The 26,478-nt window shown below is 35.6% G+C and overlaps 1 protein-coding gene across 3 annotated transcripts in view; it reads left to right on the forward strand.

The window, feature by feature from the left end:
- LOC149543830 (uncharacterized) overlaps positions 1–9,705 on the forward strand; it is a 54,075-nt gene extending 44,370 nt beyond the window's left edge. For 2 of the 3 annotated variants that reach the window (XM_089798512.1, XM_089798513.1), the window contains exons 2-14: positions 3,444–3,722; positions 3,843–4,467; positions 4,561–4,760; positions 4,922–4,993; positions 5,075–5,259; positions 5,356–5,838; positions 5,928–5,993; positions 6,078–6,143; positions 6,231–6,341; positions 6,430–6,861; positions 6,953–7,048; positions 7,143–7,215; positions 7,305–7,635. In XM_089798512.1, the coding sequence (XP_089654638.1) occupies positions 3,445–3,722; positions 3,843–4,467; positions 4,561–4,760; positions 4,922–4,993; positions 5,075–5,259; positions 5,356–5,838; positions 5,928–5,993; positions 6,078–6,143; positions 6,231–6,341; positions 6,430–6,749 (2,406 nt within the window). In that variant the 5' untranslated portion in view covers position 3,444 and the 3' untranslated portion in view covers positions 6,750–6,861; positions 6,953–7,048; positions 7,143–7,215; positions 7,305–7,635. Of the gene's footprint in view, positions 1–3,443; positions 3,723–3,842; positions 4,468–4,560; positions 4,761–4,921; positions 4,994–5,074; positions 5,260–5,355; positions 5,839–5,927; positions 5,994–6,077; positions 6,144–6,230; positions 6,342–6,429; positions 6,862–6,952; positions 7,049–7,142; positions 7,216–7,304; positions 7,636–8,293; positions 8,465–8,641; positions 8,927–9,012; positions 9,218–9,373 lie in introns of those variants that run through there. The other variant, XM_089798514.1, reaches the window with a different exon arrangement.
- Positions 9,706–26,478: the final 16,773 nt, after the last annotated feature.

Raw genomic sequence — 26,478 nt, forward strand, 5'->3', positions numbered from 1 at the left:
ATTTTTTGTCCATCTTGTGGATCCATTTGGGGTCTTCTCTCCATCTTTTGCCTTGAGGGTTTGGTTCTTGATTCTCAAAGCTATTTTGCCCTTATTGTTCTTCATACCATAATGCCTTGCTTCTTTATAGAGGGTAAAAAGACAACCAATTCCTTAGCCTATTGTTTCAAGAGTTGAGGTTTCTGGCAGATTAATCATGTATACTCTTGTGGATGCTCAATTGACCACTCCTATGTTAGCTTGCTAGCGAGTTGTCCTACACCTTTTGTCGGGTTTCCAGTTGTCCACACACCCGTTTTGTCTACTCCATTGTATCACTAGTGCTGGGGTGCATTGGGACAAGCTTTTGGGAAGGGGGAACATAGGGCCTCAATTTTGGGACGGGTAGGGGATGTCCAGGGAAAAACAACGAGGGGACAATGGGGCAGGATAGGGGGGTGTATGGTATACATATAGAACTTGACTTGCTAATTATGAAATGATGTTTCAGTATAATATACCGAATTGAAATACTTGAACATAGAAAAATTGCAAAATGAATTAGAACCATTAAACATTCAACATTGTAACATAGTACATACCCAATAGTAACATTCAATTCAATGGTGGAGGTGGGGGTACATGGATACTCTAAGTACTCGGTGTGGGGACGTCTCAGGGATAGATACTTCAAGGTTTGGAGGGGGTGCATGTAATGTCCCCTCTTTAGTACGACATGGCATTGTTCGTGGATTTGCCTATTACAGACTCTCGTAGGCAGATGGGATTGATGAGAGAGTCATTTTGGTGTTTATTTGGTGATTGGATGGCTCATTATGCTCTTGGAGATATTATTTTATTTATCATCATTTTTATACGGGGCCTACATGTTATAATTCTAAGTTGAGTTGCACTTTTTTTTTTTATAAAGTTATTTATTATAAAAGTGCATTATAATGGGATTTTATAATGGATGTTTCTAGAAGTTCTTAGTAACTTCTTAGAAAAGGATGCTTCTAGAAGTCCTTAGTAACTTCTTAGAAAAGTAAATAAATAGAGGGCTTGGTCTCTCATTTGGACAGATGTGAATTGATGATTCTACTACCATTCTCTTTGAGCATTTGTGGCACCATCCAGGTCTGCAAATATTCAACATAATCCTTGAGAACGATACCTCTCAAGAGATTGCATAGCTGAGGAAGTGAAAGACCTTCTGAAGGGTTGCACATTGGAAGTGGTATTCAGCCATTTCATGTTGAGCTCCATTGATGTATTCAGTTTTGGACAGAGACTTGATTGAGGGTTTGAGGTTTTTGTTGCAAGTAAACTTGTGCTTCATTGATACATCAAGAGGATCAGTTTTTGGGAGAACTTTGGATATAAATCAGGGCATTTCTGAGGCGTTTTTGACAGGTCCTGTTATACAACGAAGGCATACATTTTTGCTCATAACTTCCAACCGGCTAGAAGTCTGATTTTATAATTTTGGGAGGACATTCTACCACCCTAGGTGACCCTTTTCTTGGTATTTTCGGCAGCCAAAACTCCAGCATTTAATTTTGCTAGGAGCCGTACAGCCAGTGCAGGTACGGCTGTACCTGTTGGCAGAGCTGGAACTGGTTTGGGAGTAGATTTTTTGGGCACAGCACAGTTGCTATTTCATCAGTGTGGTCATCAGCATTTGATCAACAGCACACTGCATGTTCCAGGTTCCTTCATACAAGTTTAATGATATTTTATGTGCATTCATGGTAGCTGCTGTAGTTGAACATTTTGTATCAGACCTGTTTGGAATTATTATATGAATTGTAAGCCAAGAATCTTGGTATTGGCATTAACTTCATTGTTAGACAATTGCATTTTTTAAGTTATCACTTGTTGTTTTGAGCATTGAATGTTAAATCGGAGGGTGTATGTCAATTGTTTGATATAATGTCTATGAGGTGTAGCTGCAGATTTAGGTCATGATACTACATCTATTACATTTCAGAATACAAAAGATAAATCTGCATTGCATCAATGACCTTGTCTCAACATCATAGGACTCTTTGCAATTAGTAAATATCTTGAATATCATTGGTATAACATTTCTGCATTCAGATTAGCAAGTTACAGGGTTGCATGTGATTTGTTTGACAAAATTACAAGCAGCAAATTTGGACAAATTGTGATCAGTTTGAGCAAAGGTCTTTACAGTGGAAGTTCCCAAGTTTCACTGGTCTGGTTTGAAAACCTCTCCTATCCATGTTTGGGGCAATCCTTTCTGCTTCTTTACGCTCCACAATATCAACTACATGGTGGTTCTATGCCTGGAATGTCTGCACCTCCTGTTGTGGGAGATCAAGATCAGCTTGGTCTGCTTGCCACCTTGCTTGCCTCTATGCTTGTGCCATTTATTTCCTTTTTAATATAGTTATCTTAGGAAACACATTTTAATTTTAATTTTGTATAACTTTTGAATGCTTTAATAGTTAATTCATAGGTTCAACATACAACTTGATGAAATTTGAAAGAGGAAAAAAACAAATTAGATATACCAATGTGTTTATGTATGTTTAAGTTACAACCCTAACTTAATAAATAAAGTTACAAAATAGGTAGTTACATGTGTGTCTAGATTCATGAAATCTAAATTAGAAAGTGGCATTCGGCATAGTACGTACTATAGTTACATTTGTATATTTATTATATATGTTGTGAACTTCATAAAAAAATCACAAATTATATTGCTGCTGTCACTTTGTTCTCTCTTCAAAATTGATCTTCGGTGGCATATATTTATGAATGATACGATTCACACTATAAGAAGCCAAATTTTGTAGGATAGGTGGCATTCAAAGATTACTGTATAATGAAAAAAAACATTTTTTAATAATATTGTAGCATATGAAAACCTTCTCAATGTTCCATCTAACTTTCAAAACTGCCCTTCAATTTTTTCCTAAAAAGTAACAAATACATTTGTTTTCTTGGTGTATACAGTGACCACTTATGTGATTGCAAAACAAACCCACTATATGTGGAGTATCATTATTCTTATAGCTAATGCACAAAATAAACATCTACATCGTCAATAGTGACTGCAACAAGTGAAGTTAGAAAGGAGTTTTTATGTTACTTAGATTGGGGATTTAGTTGTTAATTTCATGCCTCCTAGTAGCAAAGTCCCTAGTATCTGGCAATGTTGCATTTTCCTGTACTGCTCATCTTATTATAGAAAGTATTAGTTAGTGTGGTTCATGAGCATATATATGTCTTAGTTTAGAAAAGGATCTTTGCTTGCAACACATTGCAGCCCAATTTAAAATTGTTCGTACTTGAAAGGCATCTTTAAATGATTCTATTGCAAAATTACTAGTATGTACAGATAGAAATGATGTGATATAAACAATGCACCTTCCTAGTGTAAGTTGATGTGGTATTACAATTTATATGGGACCACTAAACATGTTAATGCTATTCAGGATGGGGAGAAAGAACAAATGGGAATTATTGATTGAACTAGATGTGCAAAACATTGCAAACCAAAGAAATTATTTCTCCAGTGAAGACCTTGAATGGATGCCTATTGGACAAGGAAATGGTGTGATTGATTTATGTGCTGCTATTCCTCTTGAAAGGCTCAATGATTTTGTGAAAGGTGAAGGTTTGTTGAATAACATTAAGACAACATTTGTACGTAAATTACATAGAGAGAACAACCCTGCAGAATATACCAACCACACTACCAAGATGTATTCAAGGTTTGCAATTTTATTGTTTGTACCTTTCATTCTTATCTAACATTTAAGTTCACCTTATTTTGTAGTAGTTTTAGCATGTTACCTAAAAGACATTTTTTGTTGTCATGCATATATAAACAGGTATTGGTGTGCTTTTGGCCCACAGGATAATAGAAATAAACCTCCAAATCCACAAAGGATACGGAAGTTTCAAAAGAAAAGGGGTTGTCAAACACACTTTCATGTTAGGGTTATGTGTGGTAGGCCGCATGTTGCACTTATTACATACAATGATTGGAGCCATTGTGATGCTAAGGGTGAATTTTGTCATGGAAAAGATGACTCTTTTATAGATCCAACAAGAGCTCTTGAAGTGAGCTTGTCAATTGAATGTAAATCATACCTTGAATCCTTGTTGCTGATGGGTGTGGAAGTTGACACAATATGTGAGAGGCATCATTTAGATCATGGTTTTCTTGAACTGATAAATAAGACAGATGCGCACATGTTTAGAAAAGAGGTGCTAAATGCATGGAAAAACTTACGTTCCATTCGATCCCAAAAAAGTAAAGATGATATAGTAAGTGTTAGCTTGTGGCATGCAGAGGAGAAAGAGAATTTTTTTTATTACCAACAGGCAAACATTGTGGATGATGTTCCATTTATTATTGGCCTACAAACACCATGGATGCAAGAAATAATGGTGAAATATTCACACAAATCAATTATTGCAATGGATTCCACATTTTTCACAAACAAATATGGTGTAAGTAGAACAAAGTTTATTGTATTTGCACTTCTCAATTTACACATTTTTTCTTCTCAAAATAACAATTCATTAATGGTTTATCTTATACAGTTCCAATTATATACTTTGCTTGTTTTTGATGAGCAAGAGGATGGCATACCAGTTGCATGGGCCATATCCTCAAGACATAAAGTTGAAGATATCAATGATTGGCTTGTAGAAGTTCATAGAAGAGGAAAACAGTGTAAAGAAGATTGGCATGTCAATGCATTCATAGTGGATGATGTTGCTGCTGAGGTCCAAACAGTCAGGTTTTGGTGGTTTGTTTAATTTTAAAATTATTTCAAGTTATTAATACTGCTTAATATTTCCTTTAGAAGAATATAGCTTTCTGTTCTACACCCTAGAAAGGTTCTATTTTAACATTACATTTGGTTGGAAAAATGCTTATAAACTTTAACAATATTTGTAGGTTGCCTTTCGATTGTCGACCACAATTATGCATTTGGCACATCCGCAAGACATGGTTGAAAAGTGTACACAGGTTAGGTGAATTAATAGTAAGATATGGTTACCACCATACAAATTTCAGCTTCTTTGCATGATTTTGTGGTTTATGATGTAGGTGTGCTAGAAACAAAGATGTGGAAACAAAAATGTTTTATAAATTGGCTGGCATTATCTCTGCAATGAGCAAGAATGAAGGCACAATTATTCACTTAATTAATGAATTCATAAAGGAATTCCCACAAGAGAAGGGTTTCAAAGATCACTTCAGAAAACTTTGGTGTCATGATGATGGTCATATTGGTAAGACTGTTTAATCCTTCTATTTTGTATCTATGCCTTTATATCATTTTAGTTGATTTATGTTTTACTAAGATGTCACAATGTTTGTTTGTGAAGCTACATGGACAAAAGAATTTCGAAACTTCTTCAATGCAAGTCAAGAAATTAATGCATCCATAGAGTCATATCACTCTTACATTAAGAGTTGCTATTTAAGTCATCATGCTAGAAAATCTACACGGAGGATGGACTCGCTTATTTGTACGCTTCTTCATAAGGTAGAGCCATTGTATAAAAACAAAAGGTATTTGCAGTTAACAGAATTTCGAGCAAACTTCAAGAAAGAAAGATATTACATCACATCATTAGAGAGGTCAAAAGCAATATTAGATACAGATTGCGTTTCATATGATCTCTCTAGCACATATATGGTAAGAAGCCAGTCTGTTACAACAAAAGAATATCTTATTAGAAAGTTTGGGCCCAACTTTTTTGTATGTGATTGTCAATGGGCAAAGAGGGGAAACATTTGCAAGCACGTGTTGAAGGTTTTGGATTTTATTAGGAGAAACAAAACAGATGAGAAAGATTATGATTTTAGTAAGTGCCAAGATTTTAATTTCATATTGATATGTTCAATTAAAATTATGTGTTTTAGAACTAACTGAATTATTCTTCTGGTATTATAGATGTTGTTGCTCCATTAGTTGATGGTGATCTACTAGAGCATTTCTATATTGAAAACCATACCACTGGTACGGTCAATTAGTTATTTGTTGAATGAAAATTTGATTGATTGTTATTGTTTTTAAGCTAATCAATTCTTGAGTCAATGACAGATGGCTCTGTTCCATTTCAAAATGAAGATACAGAAATGTGTCTCTCTATTGAAGACCATACTACTGGTAAATTCTGATAGAATAATTTTTCAATGACATATTAAGGGCTGGTTATGTTTGATATAACGCTAATTGTTCACGTTTCAACTATAGATGCCACGAAAGAAGCAGGTGCACCAATCCTTGAGTCAATGGCAGATTGCTCTATTCCACTGGAAGATGAAGATACAGAAAGGTGTTTTTCTAATGAAGACCATATTACTGGTAAATTTTGATACAAGTATTTCAGAGTGACATATCAAGGGTTTTTCTATGTATTATTTATTCCTAAATGTTCATTTTTCAATTATAGATGCCACAAAAGCAGTTGATGCTTGCAGTGAAGACATGAAAAACTCAGAGAATTTTTTGAAGACAGTACTCCAAAATTTACCAACTATGCCAGATCAAACATTTGCTTTCAATGGGTGTGTTGAAAGATTTAGGAAAGATCTCTACAAATCTGGTCTTTTCTCCTTCGAATTTAAATCAGACCCAGATTTAGAGGAGATATCTTTGAGACAGAGATCACCATGGTCCCGTCCAATTAAAATGCACAAATGTGATTCTAGCCATCCAAGAAGCAATGCCATTGGTCAAGACTTGAATGATAGAATAGAGGAATTTGAATAGGATTATCTGCTACAGGTTGCAGTAAGTAAAAGCAAAAAAAAACGGTTTTGAAGTTTGAACCATTCAGGCATGTTGACATAGGCAAAATATGTCCTTATTGCACAGAAAAAAAGTGAGTATTTATTTGAAAGCAATTGACCACTCTACAGATCTTTAACACTTAAAATTGATATGTTTAAACTTAAAAGTGTGTACTGTTGCAGCTTTGGATGCACGGCAAAACACTCAGTGATGTCATTTGCACTTCTCTTTTGATCTGAAGCAAACAACAGAAATCGACGAAATGCACTTCATGGATGGTAAATTATTTGGCTGTTAAATTGTCTTCACACTCATAATCAAAAGCTTCTGTTCTTATTTTAGTAATTTTCTCATTGCTTGATTAAAAAACAGTGCATGCGATTTGTGGAGCTCGAACATCAATGTTAATGCTTTCTCACACAGACATTTCTATGGACCATTTTAGGTATTTGAGATTGTCCATCTTTTATAACAAAACTAATAATTGTGCCAACACTAGCTCTAAACTGATGCATTTTTCATATGTTTTTATAGCTTTAGATTATCAACAAAGCACTTGGCATTATTGACTACCCCTTGGTATCGATAACCAGGCAACGACAATAACAATGGATGCAATGCAAAATGTGGATGGTAAAGATTGGGATAAATTACTATTGTTTCAATTACATTTTTTGGCGTAGGATTTGCAGCTCTCAAAATGACATGCAAAGGAGTATCTATTTTTTTGGTACTACAATTGCTTTGGTTTTTGACAAAATATCATTTTCACAAACTGTTGAAAATATATCCATATTGTCATTTCTGGTTGAGCAAGAGTTGAAATAAGTTTTGGATGAAAAATGCAACTGTTGGGGATTCTCCACATCCGTTTCCTGTGTTCCTCATTTGATTCTAGTGTAGTCTTTATGATTTAGATTACTTCGTTGGTTTGTGTTTCTCCTTAGCCCATCTTTCGTATTAGTGTGTCTTTTCCGTATTTTCTTTCCTCAACCTTTAGGTTCATTTTCCGGCAATTCTAGTTCTTAGCTTTTTTCCCCAAATAATTTATTACACTTGCATGCGATATATTTAACAAAACATAGCTAAATGATTAACCTTCACCAATTGATGTTGAAACTATGATGGAGATTCAATTTAATAGTTCTTCAAACATAGACAAAATGAAAAACACAGAAGATTGAAATTCACCAGGCAATAGCTAAATCTCAAAATTGCAGGAAATTGAGAGTGAGCAATCACACAATTGAATACAGTTTTTATCCTGTAGGAATCTCAAGTCAGTCAGGCACACAACTAGCCTGAATCACTATTAATTGAGTTCCTACAATAACTTGTAATTCCCTAAAACTTCACCATCTTGAAAATTTCCTTAACTCTGACTTTTTGGAACTGATGAACTCTCTTAAACCCACTTCTAATTCCAATTGCATTCCTCCTGCCTGATTCATGATAGTTTCCTAATGCTTTACAATCAACAACAAAAATTTAAGCAGAAAATTGGGTATGTTGGAATGCCACAGGTTGCCTTCTGTCGCTGGAAGAAACTTCTGTTTGTCATCAGGGGCTGATTACGAAATTGCTCCAGTGTATGCAAAATTGCCATTGGCAAAACTCACTGCATTGTGTCAGTAGGAAACACCTCTCATGGTTACAATACCACTGCCTGTCAAAACAGATGGTTTTGCTCAAAAGTAAGAAACACCGTTTTTCCTTAGTTTCCTCATCTGTAAAAGCTTGCTTAGACATATTTCCTTTCTTCAGCATCCAAGTATTTGAATTAGTTTTAAGATCTCTTCTTCCTTCAACAAAGTGTTTTAATGAATTGCATTTTGTTACGATGAAGTCAAACCTATCGCTTTCTAGCGCAGGCCTTTTTGATATGGAGGCATTTGGTCTCCAAAAGTTACAAAGACTCAGAATAAGAGGGATGCTCCTCTTGATAGGTGAAGTGGTTGCCATCTCATTTCACACCACTTCAACTAGGATTGTTAAAATCTGTATCTTGAATTGTCTGAATAATTTGTTGAGCTGAAGGAGATTGAAGCTGGAGGAACTTAATCAGCTTCTTTTTATTTACCTCAAAGGGAATGATTTGGGTATTTATGTTTAAGGTACCATCTTCATGAAGAATTGCTCCTTATTGCCTTTCGTAGGTAAACAGCATGAAGCTTTGCCAAACTTTGATCAAGGGTATATGTTTGCCCTTCGGCAATAAAGAATTTTTTCGTCATACTTGTAGGGGCTGCCAAACAGAACTTTCTGCACATCCAAAGACACAATATTGACAATCAGTTCATCAACAAGCTTGGTGTTGATAAGAAGCTTCAATTTCCATTGTCTGCACACATGCAAATCAGAACCATCTTTGATCCAACCAAAATGTATGGCTTGGGGTTTTGATAAGTTGCTATAGCAATTTTACCAATTAAATGTTGAGCTATAAGGTTAGCTTGTGAACAAGATCCTAAATTTGCATCATTTTTAACATTCTTGATTTGAATCTTAATGCTAAACAATTGTGGATGTCATTTTAAAAGTTTTTGAAATACATTTTTGAACTACAATAAAATTTTGATGTCTTCTACTCTTTGTTACAATAGGCATGGAGATCTTTATACCTTTTGGGTAGGGGCATTTCTCGAAATGCAGCTTCCAACAAGATGAGTCCGTATGATGATCATGATAATGGTTACAATGCTTTACAGATTTCTTCCTTGTGCTAGCAGCGTACTCCATTTATCGTTGGTGAGAATGGAGGAGAGTCTATCTCATGGTTGTGACTTGTGAGCATGGGCACATGTATCTATGTTCGTTAGTTTTTGAATGTGAATAAAAACATCCTGAGATAGTTGTGATGGTCCCTGATGCACTTTTCCAATACCTCCTCATCTTGCACTTTTTAAAACCAATTGGACTGCACTTTTCTGTACAATACACTTCTGCATTTTTGGGCATTTTGCTTATCTCTCTCTTTCAAAAATTGCCACTTTCATACATTTTCCCATGACAGAATAGATAAAGTTATTTCTTAATCATTATTTGAGTTCAATAGCATTAACTATTAGGAGCTTGTTTTCACCCTCAATGCAAGTTAATGCTTTTAACAAAGGAAATCTTTTGTTCCCAAGTAAGAGAATACATCTTAATGTATACCTTCAATTGGGCTTACCAATGATCAAGTTTCTCTGCATTAACTTCTGTTGGAATGGTAGAATTTCATTTTTCGCATGAGCCTTGAATTGTTTAACCCTTGTTAGGCTTGATTCACTATGTGAAGACTCTTCTTTCGTCAATGGTGAGTGCTTTTCTCTTGCTCGAGGTGTCTTCTAATGAAAATATTTCCATTATGAGAGCTTCCATGGTCCCTCTAATTGTCTTCATTTGACTGAGAAGTACTTGCAACATCGTCTTCTAGCTTGACAAACCTTGCTTCACCGTCAATATCTGCGCATATCTCTCCATGCTTCCTAGATCTTACTCTCACCTATGGGATTCAATGTCTCTTTTGCAAATGCAGTAAATCTCTTTCACTTTGCTCTTTTATAGCCATGATCTGTAAAACTACCTTTTAGACAAAGGGAAGTCGCTCCAATATGACTTGATGTGTAAACTATGGCGGAGATTCCTTTTGATATATTATCAACAATAGATTAATAAGGAACATAAATGATCTGATTCACAAGTTAATCATAAAACTGGTAAGTTACAGGGAAATGAGAGTAAGCAATTGCACAATTGGACAGAAAGTATCTACCCTTTATGTTGGGGAAAAAAACTCTCAGAATGTGAGCTAAAATACTCACTTGATGGACAAAGTTCAAGACAATTACAATCCGTCACTTTGGCCCACAATCAGCCTGGTTCACTGTGAATTCAGACCATAAGATCACTTGCTATCTCCCTAACAACTCTCTATTATGAAAATTGCCTTAACATATTCTTTTGAAATAATGTGCTCCCATGAATCCACTTCTACTTCCTATAACATGCTTCTCATTTCCTGATTTTTGCTCCCAATAGTTTCTTTGTGCATACAATCAAGAGAAAACTTTGAAAAGTCCAATGAAGTTGAACAACTGAGAACATTGGAATGCCATGAGCTGTTTTCTGTTGCATTATGATATTACAACTTGTGAGTTTAGGTGTTTACAAAATCATCACTTTCATGGATGACACCATCCCATTTGAATGTAGAAACTGCCACTGACAAAACCATTTTAACAAGCTAAAACCTTGGCAAGATTAAATCCTAGACAACTGCTGAAACAAAGAAGCATGAACCAGTATTTAAATGCAACATGTTTTTTTTCTTTTTCGGAACATAATAATGGCTACTAAATCAAATCTGAATGGAAAATTGTGCAAAGGAAAAACATTTCAGCATGTTTTTATCTCGAACAATATATTCAACATAAAATAAGAACGAACTGTAGGGCGGGGGCCCTAGCTCGGTTGGCTAAATCTTCCTTGTTGCAGGGGGTTGGTCACGGGTTCTAGTCTTTCCCGTCCTCGTGGTACCGGTGGGCGTGTCGCGCCAGCGCTACCAGTCACGTTAAAAAGTTTACCAGGCGCACTGCAGTTTATAGGGGGGCCGTGTTGCACCGATTCCTGCAGTCTAAAAAAAAAAAAAAGAACGAACTGTGGAAACTTACTAAGAGTGCACTGGTATTTCTCAATCCATTGTCTTTCTTAAATGCTTCAAAGTAACATGGGGACATATATCACCTGATGCTTTTTACCATCCAACCACGGATCGACTGATCCCCCCTGCACACTTCCTACTCAAAGTGGCCCAGCCAATTGGAAAGGGTGTAAACATGGTGATGAACAAGCCATCCAAATCTAGTATATGATCCTACATAGCTCTAGTTGGTCACATCGTAGAGCTGTTGTTAACTTAGTATGATGCATGACTAGGAATGTACCCGAAGCATTACAAATTGACTAACACTAGTATAGCTTAGTGCACCTTGGCCAAGGTTTGAAGATGCAAACACATATAGGATGTGTAGTCAAGCTCTTCACCCTATTTGACTTGGTTCCACTTATTGATAGAAATTCCGTTAGTCCGTTTGGTTTGTGGAATTACACAAGTCTCGATTTAGCCAAATCAAAGATTTGCAAATCTTGAAAATGACTCTTGCAATTTTAGTAGAACCATTTGGTTGACCTGGAAGATGAGTGGGAAGATTCTATTTTTGTGTTTAGTTCCTCAAATTAGAATTGGAATTAGGATTTTTAAAATATTTTTTGGCTCCACTATTGAACGCAAAACCCTATCTTGATGTCCATTTGATCTGGTATGAGAAGGTGGATGTGGTCCAACGTTCAATTCTGGGCAAGTCATTAAAGAGAACTGACATTGGAACTTTGGTGTCAAAAACTGTGTCTTCCAAAGCTCTGCTTGTGGATGACAACGTCGTTTATTTGGTCCTGAGATCCCAAGATGTGATTGTGGAGAGGTTTTGCATGAGCTTGGGTGAATTCCATGTAGGTCTCGGAATGAAAAAGACGGTGCTTCCCCAAGCATGGGTTGGGAACTTAGATACCCAATGTCCTGGACAATGTGCATGGCCATTTCTTCACCCCCCTTTATGGGCCCCGGACTCCTCCCCTAGCACCACCAAATAGTGATGTGGGTATTGATGGAATGATAAAATCAGTTAAAATTAATAATTTTTCAACAGATCTATTTTAGTGTAGACCTGCAACCATTACAAATGTGATACCACATATCATTGAGGCGTCTGTCCAAAACACATTGTTCCAATGAAAAACTTTATTCAATCACTCATTCAGCCTTTGCCCGTGCTTCAACAATGTGCATTCATGTCGATGCACATAGGTAGGGGAACTTGGCAAAGGTTGTGGTGTTTGGGTTTATACCTACCAAAATCCCCTATAACTTGGCAAAGGTTTTGGTGTTTGAGTTCTAAAATCCCCTATTCTTTTCTTTAGTCTTTTTGTGTCTTCCCCTGTGGTCAAAACATCCATGAAACAATCACCTCATCTAGCAAAGCCCTAAGGGCGATCACATATCATTCAGGCGTCTGTTCAAAACACATAGTTCCAACGAAGAACTTTATTCAATCACTCATTCGGCCTTTTGCCTGCGCTTCAACATCCAAGTTGATGCACATAGGCAGGGAAACGTGGCAAAAGTTATGATGTTTGATTTTATACCTATCAACTGAATTTGGTTTGGGAGTTTTGAAATCCCCTATTCTTTTCTCTAGTCTTTTTGTGTCTTCTCCTATGGTCAAAACATCCATGAAACAATCACCTCATCCAGCAAAGCGCTAAGGTTGACCTATTGAGTTTGTTCTGGTAAGCAATCCACAGAAATCCACGCCCAAAACGAAAGTGGGAAAAATGATAAACAAAGAAATGGTGAATGCAGAGGAAGAGTGGACTTCAAAAAACAGTCCAATGTAATTTTGAACAACTCCTCAAAAGAGTGTAACCAGGTTTTGATTTTCAATTCCTAGGCTGGAGTGGGAAGATTGGTAATCTGATTCTGAGGCAAAATTGGAAGTCTGATATTCTAATTCCATTTTGCCATTTGACACACAAAAATTTTCAAATTCATATTATGCAAATGTCAATTCCAGTCATCTTCCACGAACCAAACTGACGCTTAACTAATTTCATAACTGCGTGAGTTTTGACTAAACTAGCCTTAGTCTTCCTTCTCTTGATGTATAATATGGAAGAAGATTCATAATCATTCGTTTAATAGAATTCAGCAACATTGACCCCTTCATTCTGGGCTATCACATGAACAAGGATTGTGTTTTACCGCTCGTATGGTTAGACTTATAGGAGTGTTGGCTTACTAGCCACAACACTTCCATAGTATTCCACATCATAGTTGTCCATTGCAACCAACAATGCTTATCTATCAATTTTTGGTTGTTTAGTCAACTAGTTTCTGTTTAATGCTCTATAATTAAATTAGCCTGAATTTAGACTTCAACCATTTTTCTTTACCTTGAATGGTAACACTACTTGATTTCTATAGGGTTAATGGCATCGCTAGCACTTCATGCTCTCATGAGAGTGCTGCTATCTCTGCACCTTTCATGCTTGCACGGGAATACTGTCTTGCCATAGACGCTTTACACTCCAAACATTTACCAGCCAAGCACAGGTAAATAATGAATAGTTGTGCAATTAATGTTTCACCCATGATCAACACTTAGTGACTGGGTTTATTTCTGCTTTGTTATTGATGTAATTGTCATTAGAAAATAGCTTATTAACCATCCTATCTTGGTTATTTAACTGTTCCAGTTTGCTGTTTATATTTTCTTACAATGATTATTTTAAGATTTCTCACTAGCTGTAATATCACTTCTTTGTCACTTACGCCATTTGGTCATTGTTAAGAGATGCATCATAAACATAATGAACCATGAGCTCACATTCTGGCTCTCTCACCCTATGCTTATACCATAATACTGAACTACGTCTTGTTATAATCTTAGTTATTCATGGATGAAATGTTAGTCACTGACTAAAAGCCTTTTGCAGTCACATTGCTGTTGTAATCTAAGGTCAGTTCTTAATGTTGCTACCTCTAAACTTTAGTTTGTTTGAGTAGGTCTATAATTACATATTCTTCTATATGCCAGTATAGGCGATACATAATGACCTTATAATTTGGCATTATATAGATAATACAGCAAGATGTAATTATTTGTAACCAAACAATCATATTTCAGAATCTTTGATACTTTGGACAGCTGCAACCTTGGATTATCTTATCTAATATTTAAACCCTGTTTAATTCTTAGCTAACTCAATAATGGTAACTGGTAACAAGCCATATAAATGCTCTACCAGCAGCTGGAGGTAAATGTTTTGTTTTAGATAAAGCTCTAAGCGTAAAGCTAATGCATACACAACATGTAAATTAGAACATCCCTTCAAAATTCACTACAGGAATTCATATGTTTTGAAGACCATGAAAACTTGTTTCCCAAATGAATAGCAAGTGGAAGCTGTCTAGGGGAAAATTGCATATGCCTGTGATGTATATAAATACTCTTTGATGAAAAGGAATACTTGCATTAAATTCTTATATGCACTGTTCTTTGCTAAGTACCTTGTTCACAAAATAGTCACAGCTATTTTTATATATCTAAACCATAGGTATCTTTTTCATATGGGTAACATAGGAGCAGCTGATTAGAAGAATTTCACATACCTATGAAAATATGAAAGCCTGAACTAGAAGTGAAGGAAGTTAATAACCCCTGATTACCACCGCTGCCTGAGACTTTTCTCAATTTTTAGACTTCTATAATATATTTTCCTTCCACTGTTCTGTACCTGTGTATTCTCTTTTCTTGTTTTCTGGCGCATATGTGAGAGGAGGCTCACCATGTTCCTTCCAAAAACTTTCTTCCAATACTTTATTGTTTCTTCCCTTTTTTCAGTATGCGTGTTTTAAGTATAAATAAAAATGTCTATCTTCGAATGTGTAATAACTCCAATAGGTTATAACTTCTTCAAACACCAAAAATCTTTATACTTCAGTTGTTTGACATTTCGTCAAACACTTTGCAAGCAAGCTCTGATACCACTGTAATGACCCTCCTCAAATCTGCCCTAAAAAAAAATGCTGATGAAAGCTCAAGGAATTTCATCAAACAATTCACATGCAAGGGACGTATGACTAATATAGTATTTCAGCTAGCTTTATATGACATTTTCTTCAATTTGCATCAATGAGAATCTTGTGCTAGAAGACTACAATGGACTACACAATGACCTAACATGAGTGTGCTACTAATTTTGACAATATTCAGTGCATATATATAATCTAAGCATAAGAAATGAACACCTACAGCCAACAGACATTTTTACAAACAGTTGGTATGCAAACTAACTAGCTGATAAATAATGATATTAAATTGCTTAAATGACACCAGTAACTATTATCTTCTTAATTGCAATGAAAATTACAAAGCTCATGAAATATGGCCAAAACTTTGGCATTTACATGGATTACAAAATGATAATGTTGGTATAATGCACACTTACAGCTGAAAGCTTATAACACCTTAAAAAACAATACTAACAAAAGAACTTGGTTGTAGATGGCTGTAATAATTTCTTTCTATGTTGCCCCTTCTGCTTTGCTTTTTTCGGTTCTGCTTTTTCGAACTACTTTTTCGTACCCTCTTTTTGAGCTTGCTTTTTCGGTTTCGCTTTTTTCGAACTGCTTTTTCGTACCCGCTTTTTCAGCCTGCTTTTTTGGTTCCGTTTTTTCGGATTGCTACTATGTTGAATCTCAAGACCATATCTTTCAATGGCGTCAAGATTTCCAGCTTGAAGAGATTTCGTCGTCCAAACTATTGAGACATAATCTTCAGAATTTTTTTCAATTTCTTTGATATTTCCAAGCATGCCTAAAAGAAGCTCTTCCATTTCTTTTATAGTGTTCTCACAAGGGCTCAATGCTTCGTTTTCTCAATGTGGGATGAAACATCACTCTCTTTTATGTAACTTATGTCTCCAATGTGTTATCAAATAAAAGAGACTCTTTTAATTTAAATATTTCCCACGAACTATAGTCTATGCATTTATAAAGTTAAATATTTAAATTTAACTTTATAAAATAGCTTTATCAATGCATAACAAATCTTATCAATGATAAACAAGTCTTCTTGCCGATTTTAAACAATTACCATCGACATACCGCTGCCACTGGATGTCCGACCATATCCAAGATGACTTATTATAAATAGTAAGTATGCCCAAAGTTGCCTCAAAACCCCTCAGAAAGACCTGCAACTGAAACTATCTAGGCCAAATGGCCTCTAAGTCCCTTTAATGTCTTGGTTAGCCTACGAGACCGTGGGGAAATAGGCTAACGACAACATCATGCTATGAATGCTAAAAAGGGGACATTACAATCCGCCCTTCCCAAAATTGCTTGTCCCCAAGCAATGGTCGAACAGCAACCCAATCAATCCACTTGGATCCCAAATGTAGTCATGAACTATATTGCTGTCAGTCAATATAGGCTCCTACAACAACCCCTGAAAATTAACCAAGAGGAATCCATAATCAAATTGACAATTACAACTCAACCAAACTCTAAAATCACAACTGCCACAGTCAGAAACCCACAAGACACAAACTCTTAGAACATCAGAACCCAAGTAAAGTGGACAAATCAAGCTGCCAACACAGTAAATACCATCAACGCATCCCACTGGCCTATACGGAATGTATAATCCAACTCTGCAATAATGGAACTGTATGTACGCTCCCGAATGAAACTGCACCAAGTATGGAGAATCCACACATTGCACAACTCCTGCAGTCAACACAACTCTGCAGATCACCAACCACTGTTTCATAACCATAACTCCCATGCATCGCTGATGGTGAATAGACATCACAAGATAAACAGCAAGAAATGGAACCCAAACCAAATTTGCCTGCCATCAACTCCTCAACACAAGGATCAAATGCTAACTGATGTACATACCCTGCAGTATAATGCTGATAAAAAGAACCAACCTCAGTCAACAGCTCACCATGAACAAGTGATACAACCCACTGTGACTGATCACTAGTTAAGTCAGGAGATGTCATAGCCAAAGGCGTAGAATCAATAACAACAACCACTGAAGCATCACTCCCAAACTCCTGCTCTAAGTCATGTATTGTCAAGCTATCAACAACAGAACCTATCGCCATGTCATGCCTATCACAACTCTCATCCCGAGGCGTCAAATAGTCCCATAACTGATGACAAGCACTAGGAACCAAAGTACATCTCTGTATCATCATCTCATCAACATGGTCATCAAAGGTAAATTGATGAGCATACCTCACAGTGTAATGTCGATAGAATGCGTCAATCTTAGTCAGTGGCTCAGACTGCAATCGATCATGAACCATGTTGGAACTGACTACTACCTCCGAAGACATCACCAAGGGAGTAGTATTACTAGCACGAACCATGCCAACTGTCGGCTCACCAATATCACACATGATCATTGATACAACATCTCTAGTTTCCGTGCCATTAGTACTAGAGGCCACCACCATGTCAGGCATACCAAAACAATCTACTGCAGCACCCAACTCAACTGATCCTGACTCTAGTGGGAACGAACACGATATGCCAATGTTAGTATCAAGGATGGATGCATTCCCATCTCCTCTGTCTTTGACAATCTCGACCATGGACATCCTCAGATCACTAGACACCACAGCTTGTGACTGTACAGAATTTGGTAAAGACTGCAGTCGCTCTAACTCCACGGTCACCTTAGGCAAATGAAATTGTGACTCCTCGAAAGCCAACTGTGTACCCTTAAGAATCTCAGAAGTCACCTCGAGCTGCTGAGTAAGCTCACTCACCTTATCTTCCTTGGCCAACAATGCTTCGTATGCTGTACTCCCCCACTCCATAAGATAATCTCTGTTGGCTACCAAATGCATATAATTCTGTCTCAGAATCCGAATAGCCTCCCATAAAGAGTGGATCTCTGTCAAGGAAAGATAACTGCCTCCCTGCTCATCACTAGTAGGAGAACCCCATTCATAAACTGCTAACAACTGGCGAGCAACATCAAAATGTTCGCACGTAATAGCAATGTCTCACTTGCCAACTCTCAGCTGACTAGACACATGATTGTGCCAATTGGTCGAACTCCTATACTCTATCCTTGGTACACTGTCCAAAGGAGTAACCTCAGAATAGCTATCATTTGTAATACTCAAATCTTGGGACTCTCCTGTAAACTCTGTCATCTCTGAGAAATCATCAACATGTGACTTGACTGTAAAAGAAAACTGAGTCCCTGCTATATGCGCTAACTCCTGAATTGAGCTCACTTCAAGACAAAGCTCGTCCACATGTCTCTCAGAATCCTGGAGAGCCAACTGAATATACACCAAGGAATTTCGAGTATCCTCCAACTCATGAGAAAGCCGGTCAACCTCCTCCTCCTCCTTCTTCAATGCATCTAAATAGATCCCTGCAAGATTAAGGAGATGATCGCGATCTGAAAGTAGGTGTATGTAACTTACCTTTATTGCCTCCATGCCTTCCTTGATCTGTTGTAAGTCGTCACAAGAAGAACTTGTTGTGACTCCTTTCTGTCTCTCCTGCAGTTGAATCATCCAAATGTGATTCTCAATCAATCCATGCATCCTGTCATGATAAGATAAAGCCATGACAATATCCTTGTCCCCTGTCTTCAGCTGGCTTGCCAAACCAAGTGAAGAGCTACTAGCCTCTATATCATGTGAAGAAACATCCAACTGTACTATCCTCAAACATGACAATATCCTCAACTGCTGTAACTTCATCCAGCCCAATTGTACTAGAATCACTATTTGTGTCAATCACACAATTCGGTGTGCCTATGATATCACCTTCTGATGCAACTGGCTCAACCTGCACAACATTTGAAACCCCTTCTGCCTGTGAAGATGATGCAGATAAATCATTACCTGAAGATGTGCTAATGTCTCGTTGTATTGAATCAGCATGTCTGTTAAACTCCTCATACAAGTTTTTGCCTGTCATAGGGAAGGTACGATCCTTAGGCCTATCAAAACGTTCAATCAGTCTCTCCGTAAACTCCACATATGAAGTAATGTGTGCATGACTCATAGTGACCATACCATGATGCCACCACTCATGTGCTACCCCATCCAGGTGAATTGCTGCATACTTAATAGCTTCTTCCTCAGGCATAGGGTTCATTTGAAAGTATGTGTCAAGCTTTTGAACCCAAGCTCTTGCTATAGACTTCCCCGAGCCATCATAATATGATAACTGAAGTTTCCCTACTTTCTTCTGTAGCTCATAGCTCTGGTTCCTGTCATATCCACGTGGCATATGCTTCATCCGCACATCTATATACTCCCTAAAGGTGATTGCAGCAATAAAATCTGGACCTCCAGCTTCCCAATCTCTCCTCAGCTGGTCCTGTATATCAGTGATCTGGGGCTCTGGTACGGGCTGCTTTGGAGCTCTAGGAGGAAATATGGGAATCATGGGCCACGAACTCACTGTCCTAGTTTGCTGGGGTGCATGACCGAAATTGTTCCCGACTTGTTCGCCTCCATTATGTGCCGCATTCTGATTATTACCATTTTGATTATTTCCTCCACCCACATTAGCATTCAACCCCATTTGACAAGCCATCATCTGCATCATAAGCTCAAATCTCTGACTCTGTTCCTGTGCTCTTTGCTCTGCTGATCGCTGTCCCTGTGCTAAGGTGTCTAATAATTGTAAGAATCTTTCCTTTTCCTGATCTGGACCAGCATTCATTTTGTCAAACATTTTTCTCTCTATTTGGCTATTCCAAATTCTCTATAAGACCTCCACAGGATGGCAGGACTTATAGCTCTGATACCACTGTAATAACCCCAATAGGTTATAACTTCTTCAAACACCAAAAATCTTTATACTTCAGTTGTTTGACATTTCGTCGAACACTTTGCAAGCAAGCTCTGATACCACTGTAATGACCCTCTTCAAATCTGCCTTAAAAAAAAATGCTGATGAAAGCTCAAAGAATTTCATCAAACAATTCACATGCAAGGGATGTATGACTGATATAGTAATTTAGCTAGCTTCATATGACTTTTTCTTCAATTTGCATCAATGAGAATCTTGTGCTAGAAGACTACAATGGACTACACAATGACCTAACATGAGTGTGCTACAAATTTTGACAATATTCAGTGCATATATATGATCTAAGCATAAGAAATGAACTCCTACAACCAATTGGCATTTTTACAAACAGTTGGTATGCAAACTAACTAGCTGATAAATAAAGATATTAAATTGCTTAAATGACACTAACAACTATTATCTTCTTAATTGCGATGAAATATGGCCAAGACTTTGGCATTTACATGGATTACAAAATGATAATGCAGGTATAATGCACACTTACAGCCGAAAGCTTATAACACCCTAAAAAACAATACTAACAAAAGAATCTGGTTGTAGATGGCTGTAATAATTTCTTTCTATGCTGCCCTTTTTGCTTTGCTTTTTTCGAACTGCTTTTTCGGCTTGCTTTTTTCGGTTCTGCTTTTTCGTACTCGCATTTTCAGCTTGCTTTTTCGGTTTCGCTTTTTTCGAACTACTTTTTCGTACCCGCTTTTTCAGTCTGCTTTTTTGGTTCTGCTTTTTTGGATTGCTACTATGTTGAATCTCAAGACCATATCTTTCAATAGCATCAAGATTTTCAGCTTGAAGGGATTTCGTCCTCCAAACTATTGAGACATAATCTTCAGAAAATTTTCCAATTTCTTTGATATTTCCAAGCATGCCTAAAAGAAGCTCTTGCATTTCTTTTATAGTGTTCTCACAAGGGCTCAATCCTTCGTTTTCTCAATGTGGGATAAAACATCACTCCCTTTTATGTAACTTATGTTTCCAATGTGTTATAAAATAAAGGGGACTCTTTTAATTTAAATATTTCTCACAAACTATAGTCTATGCATTTATAAAGTTAAATATTTAAATTTAATTTTATAAAATAGCTTTATCAATGCATAACAAATCTTGTCAATGATAAACAAGTCTTCTTGCCGATTTTAAACAATTACCATCGACATACCGCTGCCACTGGATGTCCGACCATATCCAAGATGACTTACTATAAATAGTAAGTATGCCCAAAGTTGCCTCAAAACCCCTCAGAAAGACCTGCAACTGAAACTATCTAGGTCAAATGGCCTCTAAGTCTCTTTAATGTCCTTGTTAGCCTATGGGACCGTGGGGAAACAGGCTAACGACAACATCATGCTATGAATGCTAAAAATGAGACATTACAGAATGCCATACAGCTTTTGATTTGGTTTGAGTTTCAATTGAAACCGTTCTAAAATCTCACAACTATTGTCGTGGCGTCTTCAATGCATAGGAATTTTTTTTGAAATGAAAATTCATTTTACTAGAGAATTCTTTCGTTTAATAATTCATACCACTTAAATTGTATCGTGGCTACATACGGCAGTAGATCATCCACATAAAAGAGTTTCACAAAATAGAATACACTTAACTATTTTTTTACGTTCGTTTCATTAATGAGGCGGTTGGATATAGGAGTCCACTAAGCCATGACAAGGCTAAGGATAGTTTTCCTAAAACTTGCATTCATTTCATTTTTGATCGAATTCATTTCCATAACTAGCACTTACACCCTAACGAAGCAATGATTATGCGGATAGTAAAATATATATGCAGTGATGACATTTTGGTGCTAGCATGAAAAGATCTGTAACAATAATTTTCTTATGCTCGGAGACATCTGATGAAATAATCACATCTTTATTTTTTCATGTATGCAAAATAATTACATTTTTCTCCTCCTCCATCTTCCCCTTATCTTTCTCTCCTTCTACCCCTTCTCTTTCTTTTTCTTATTCTCCTTCTCCCCGTTCTCTTCCTTTTTCTTATTCTCCTTCTTCCTCTCTTCAATGAAACACCCACATCAAACCATGAAATTAATATCACTATATAAGCATAAACCCTCTTTATCATTCATTGAGATGAGAGAGAACCATCTATTCCGCAAAATATACTGGCCCTATCTATGTCAATCCTATCAACAATGAACCAGGTAAACCGGACAAGAAGAAAGAAAGAAATAAAGAAAAGCTTGACTAAGCATTGAAAAGAAAGAAAGTTAAGCTTGCCTAGGTTGGCAAGCTCCATATTGAGGTGGGACTGGTCGAGAAAATCAGATAGAGATTTTGCACATGTTTTAGAGCATTACAAGACATTGATCACTAATACCAGTATGTTGTAGTTCAAGCACGCTTAACCACACAGTACAAAACCTTTAGCAAGAGTTGTGTATTATAAACTATTCATTATAAAGCCACTTAAGCTCATCAATTGAAGTTTTGGTGCTTCACCTTTGTGAGCATTGCCTAGATGCAACGAGTGTTAAGTGTTCCATTCATTCTTATGAAAGATAGATTTTTGTGAAACTACTCATATGGCCTAAGTCAATGAATGTCTCAAAAACTAAACAGTTGAATTTTAGTAGTAATATCACAATTTAATATATTGTTAAAAACACATATTTTTTAAAATATTGTAAACTAATCCTCATATAATTAAAATTTATTATATCAATATTAAACATTTTAAAATTATCAAATTTAATAAAGAAATAAAATTAAAACTATATCTTTTTTATACAACTATAAAAAATTTCTTAAATTATGTACATATAAAATTCTTGAAAACTACTATATTTTTATATATTAGAAAATATTTAAACTCAACAATTGTTTGGAAACTACTTATAAAGTCCAAGTCAATGAATGTCTCAAAAACTCAACAGTTGAATCTTAGTAGTAATATCACAATTTAATATATTGTTGAAAACACATATTTTTAAAAATATTGTAAACTAATCCTCATATAATTAAATTTTATTATATCAATATTAAATATTTTAAAATTATCAAATTTAATAAAGAAATAAAATTAAAGCTACATTTTTTTATTCAATTATAAAAAAATTCTTAATTAATGTACATATAAAATTCTTGAAAACTACTATATTTTTATATAGTAGAAAAGATTTAAACCCAACAATTGTTTGGAAAGAAAATACCCACAGAAAATAACTCTTGGAAAACAATAGACTACGAAGCTAAATATATATAATTGTCAATCAACCATTTAGCTTTTGACAAATTTTGACCCAGACACTCTCATGAAACATGGCAGTCAAAGCAGCAAAATAAACTTGAACAAATCGAATTCTCTTTATTGTAATATTTTATATTGTATTTATTCGACGCGTACCAATGTTTTTCATATTATTAAGTTCAGCGCTATTTGCATATGATTTTGAGCCTGGTCAAATTTAGGAGCGTAAATGGTCCATTCTACTATTACATAGCGATGCTCAATCCATATTAGTATCTCAACAGTAATCAGAATCATCGCTTCCAAGTTTGCATTAGGAAAAGAATCCAAAGTCGCCATTAAAATACTTATGCAACCCCAACGCTTGCATACCTCCTTCACAGTTATCTGGCCGGACAACAGGGCTCAGCCTTTGATGTTATTGCTCATGCACTTTCTAACATAAGTATTACGGACTCCAAATCAAGTTGCACAGTGTTATTTTGACTGAAAGCAGCTTTGTGGGTGCCATGTCGATTTATACTTCTGTCAATGTATTCAGATCATAGGTGAAGGAAATGAATCTTGATCCTGATTCATTTCAGTCTGTTAGAGTTTGTAATAGAATGAAATAAATATTGGATCTTGATTCATTCCAATATATTCAAAGAGGTCATATTTGAATGAAATAAATCTTTGATCCTGATTCATTGCAATCAATTAAAAGAGGTCAAGCTGAATGAAATACATCTTAGATCCTTCAACTTTCACTGGTGGATAAAATTAAACGGTCTATATTTGTCTCTGCCCAAGTTATTATTTTGTCAACATTTGTTCATTTAATTTTATTTTTCAAAAGTAAAATTCCCTTAGTAGGGTAATCTTTTCACTTTGTCAACATAAGAATAAGTTCTTTTTGTTCTGGGTTAAAGGGCATGCCGAACTGCCCTGCTGACATTGACAAGTATATGCAACTTTGTCACAAACTTCTTGAGAAGCACATCTTCGTATATCTTGTTTCCTATCACATTACCCATTAAAACCAGAGTTTCAAAGGATCTGAACTGAACTATAGTATACACAAATTAAAAGAAAACGCAGACTGAACTGTAGTCTAAACACATTAAAAGAAAACACAGATAGCCAAAAAGTGCTCTACACCACTGATTGTGGGTTAAATGGAGCTAGTTAGTCTTCATGCATATCTAGACAATGCATAATAGAAAAAAAAAATGTAAAGGACCTAGTTGGCACTGTTTATGCTATGTAAAATAATGGACATCATTTTTTTTAATTTTCTATTGTAATGTATCTGGTTGTGATTGCCATGTTTCATAATGTTTTGTGAGATGGATATAGTAAAATATTTTGGAGGATTCTTCGTCTAGATTTTCCATTTTCTTTTCATCTGCCTGTATTTATATGATCTGCAGTAGATCAATATTGTTTACTTCTTTCATTATAGTTTTGTTACTCTGAAAGGTTTTGGGGGAATATACAAGTTTGGAGAGAGATTTTAAAATAGAGAAATCATTTAGAGCTTTTAAATTTGTCTCATGATTTGTTGGAAACGTAGACAAATAAAGCTTGTGTTGTTTGATTTGTTGCATTCAAAGGATTTCAAATTTATTTCATCCACTTAGTTATTTAGTTCATACAGTAATTTTCTCCTTCACACAACCTGCACGTGTTGATTGCATTGCAGAGGAATTTTCATTACGTCATTAAATTAATACAGCAATTTTGGGCCACGTAATTTGCAGATTTTAGTTTGTTTTCCATATTGACCAAATGAGTATATATTTTATTGAAGGTTTGGAATGGACTAGTTAATAGTTACAAATGAAACCGCTTATCACTGTTGCGATTCAACAAGAAGTAATAGCGGGCTAATGCATATGAAAATTGGAGAAAAAACATAAATAAAAATTAATTGAGAGGATTTCATAATGTAGGGAATTTGTGCTGTTAAGAAAGAGATTTGAAATTATCAGTTTCCTAAGGATGGGGTCCCATGGTTCATCTAGTAAGGCCACACTTATATATTAATAGGGAATTTTTTAATATTGTAACAGTCTATGAGAAGGGTTTAGAAGTTATCAAAATGTACAAAACCTTGCTAGGCGATACAGACTGCAGTGGACTGCTTAAGCATCACACACTAAGCTTCATTCCAACTCTAAAAGTGTTAAATAGTCAAAGTTGATTTATTTTTTCTGATATTTAAGGGTGACCAGATTGTATAGGGGAATGGTTTAGATTTTTCTAATTTCTTAATTAGGGTACTCATAAATTACCACTCCTATACTAAAATTGACAACATCCTATTATACTGATATATTTTTGGATTTGATTGTGTTAAGATTTTTACCATCAACGTTTTGAATCACACTATGTGATCCATCATTAGGATGAAGAGCAAGAGATGCAAAACAAATTTTACCATCAACATTTCGAATCACACTACGTGATCCATCATCACGATGAAGAGCAAGAGATGCAAAACAAATCACTCTGTTTTGCATCTCTTGCTTTTCATCCTGATGATGGATCACGTAGTGTGATTTCACTTTGTTTTGCATCTCTTGCTCTTCATCGTGATGATGGATCACGTAGTGTGATTTGAAACGTTCACGGTGAAAATTTTAACACAATCAAAGCCATAAATATATCAGTACAATACAATGGATTGTGGAAATTTGATCTCTTTAATATCCTATTATACCAAACCCACAAATTTACACAACAAATTCCTCTAATCATGGTCATCCTATCATGTTATTAAAGTTGATTATAAGTTAAATAATAAAGTTATGTTAATATTTGAATGACATTTTAAGATAAAATTTTACAAAAAAATTAATTTTTGATCCTGACTATTAAAAAAATATCATTCTATTTTAAATATTTAAGTAATTAAAAATAATATTTTTGACAGAAAAATACTAATAATTAATTTATGTGGACTAGTTTTTAATTTAGGAAGATTAAAAAATTATCATTATATTTTAAGTATTTAAATATTTAAAATAACATATTTTAAATATTTAAATATTT

The sequence above is a fragment of the Cupressus sempervirens genome, chromosome 8 (assembly GCF_028749045.1).
Source record: "Cupressus sempervirens isolate cs-2001-9-10 chromosome 8, ASM2874904v1, whole genome shotgun sequence".
In the NCBI taxonomy this organism is placed as follows: domain Eukaryota; kingdom Viridiplantae; phylum Streptophyta; class Pinopsida; order Cupressales; family Cupressaceae; genus Cupressus; species Cupressus sempervirens.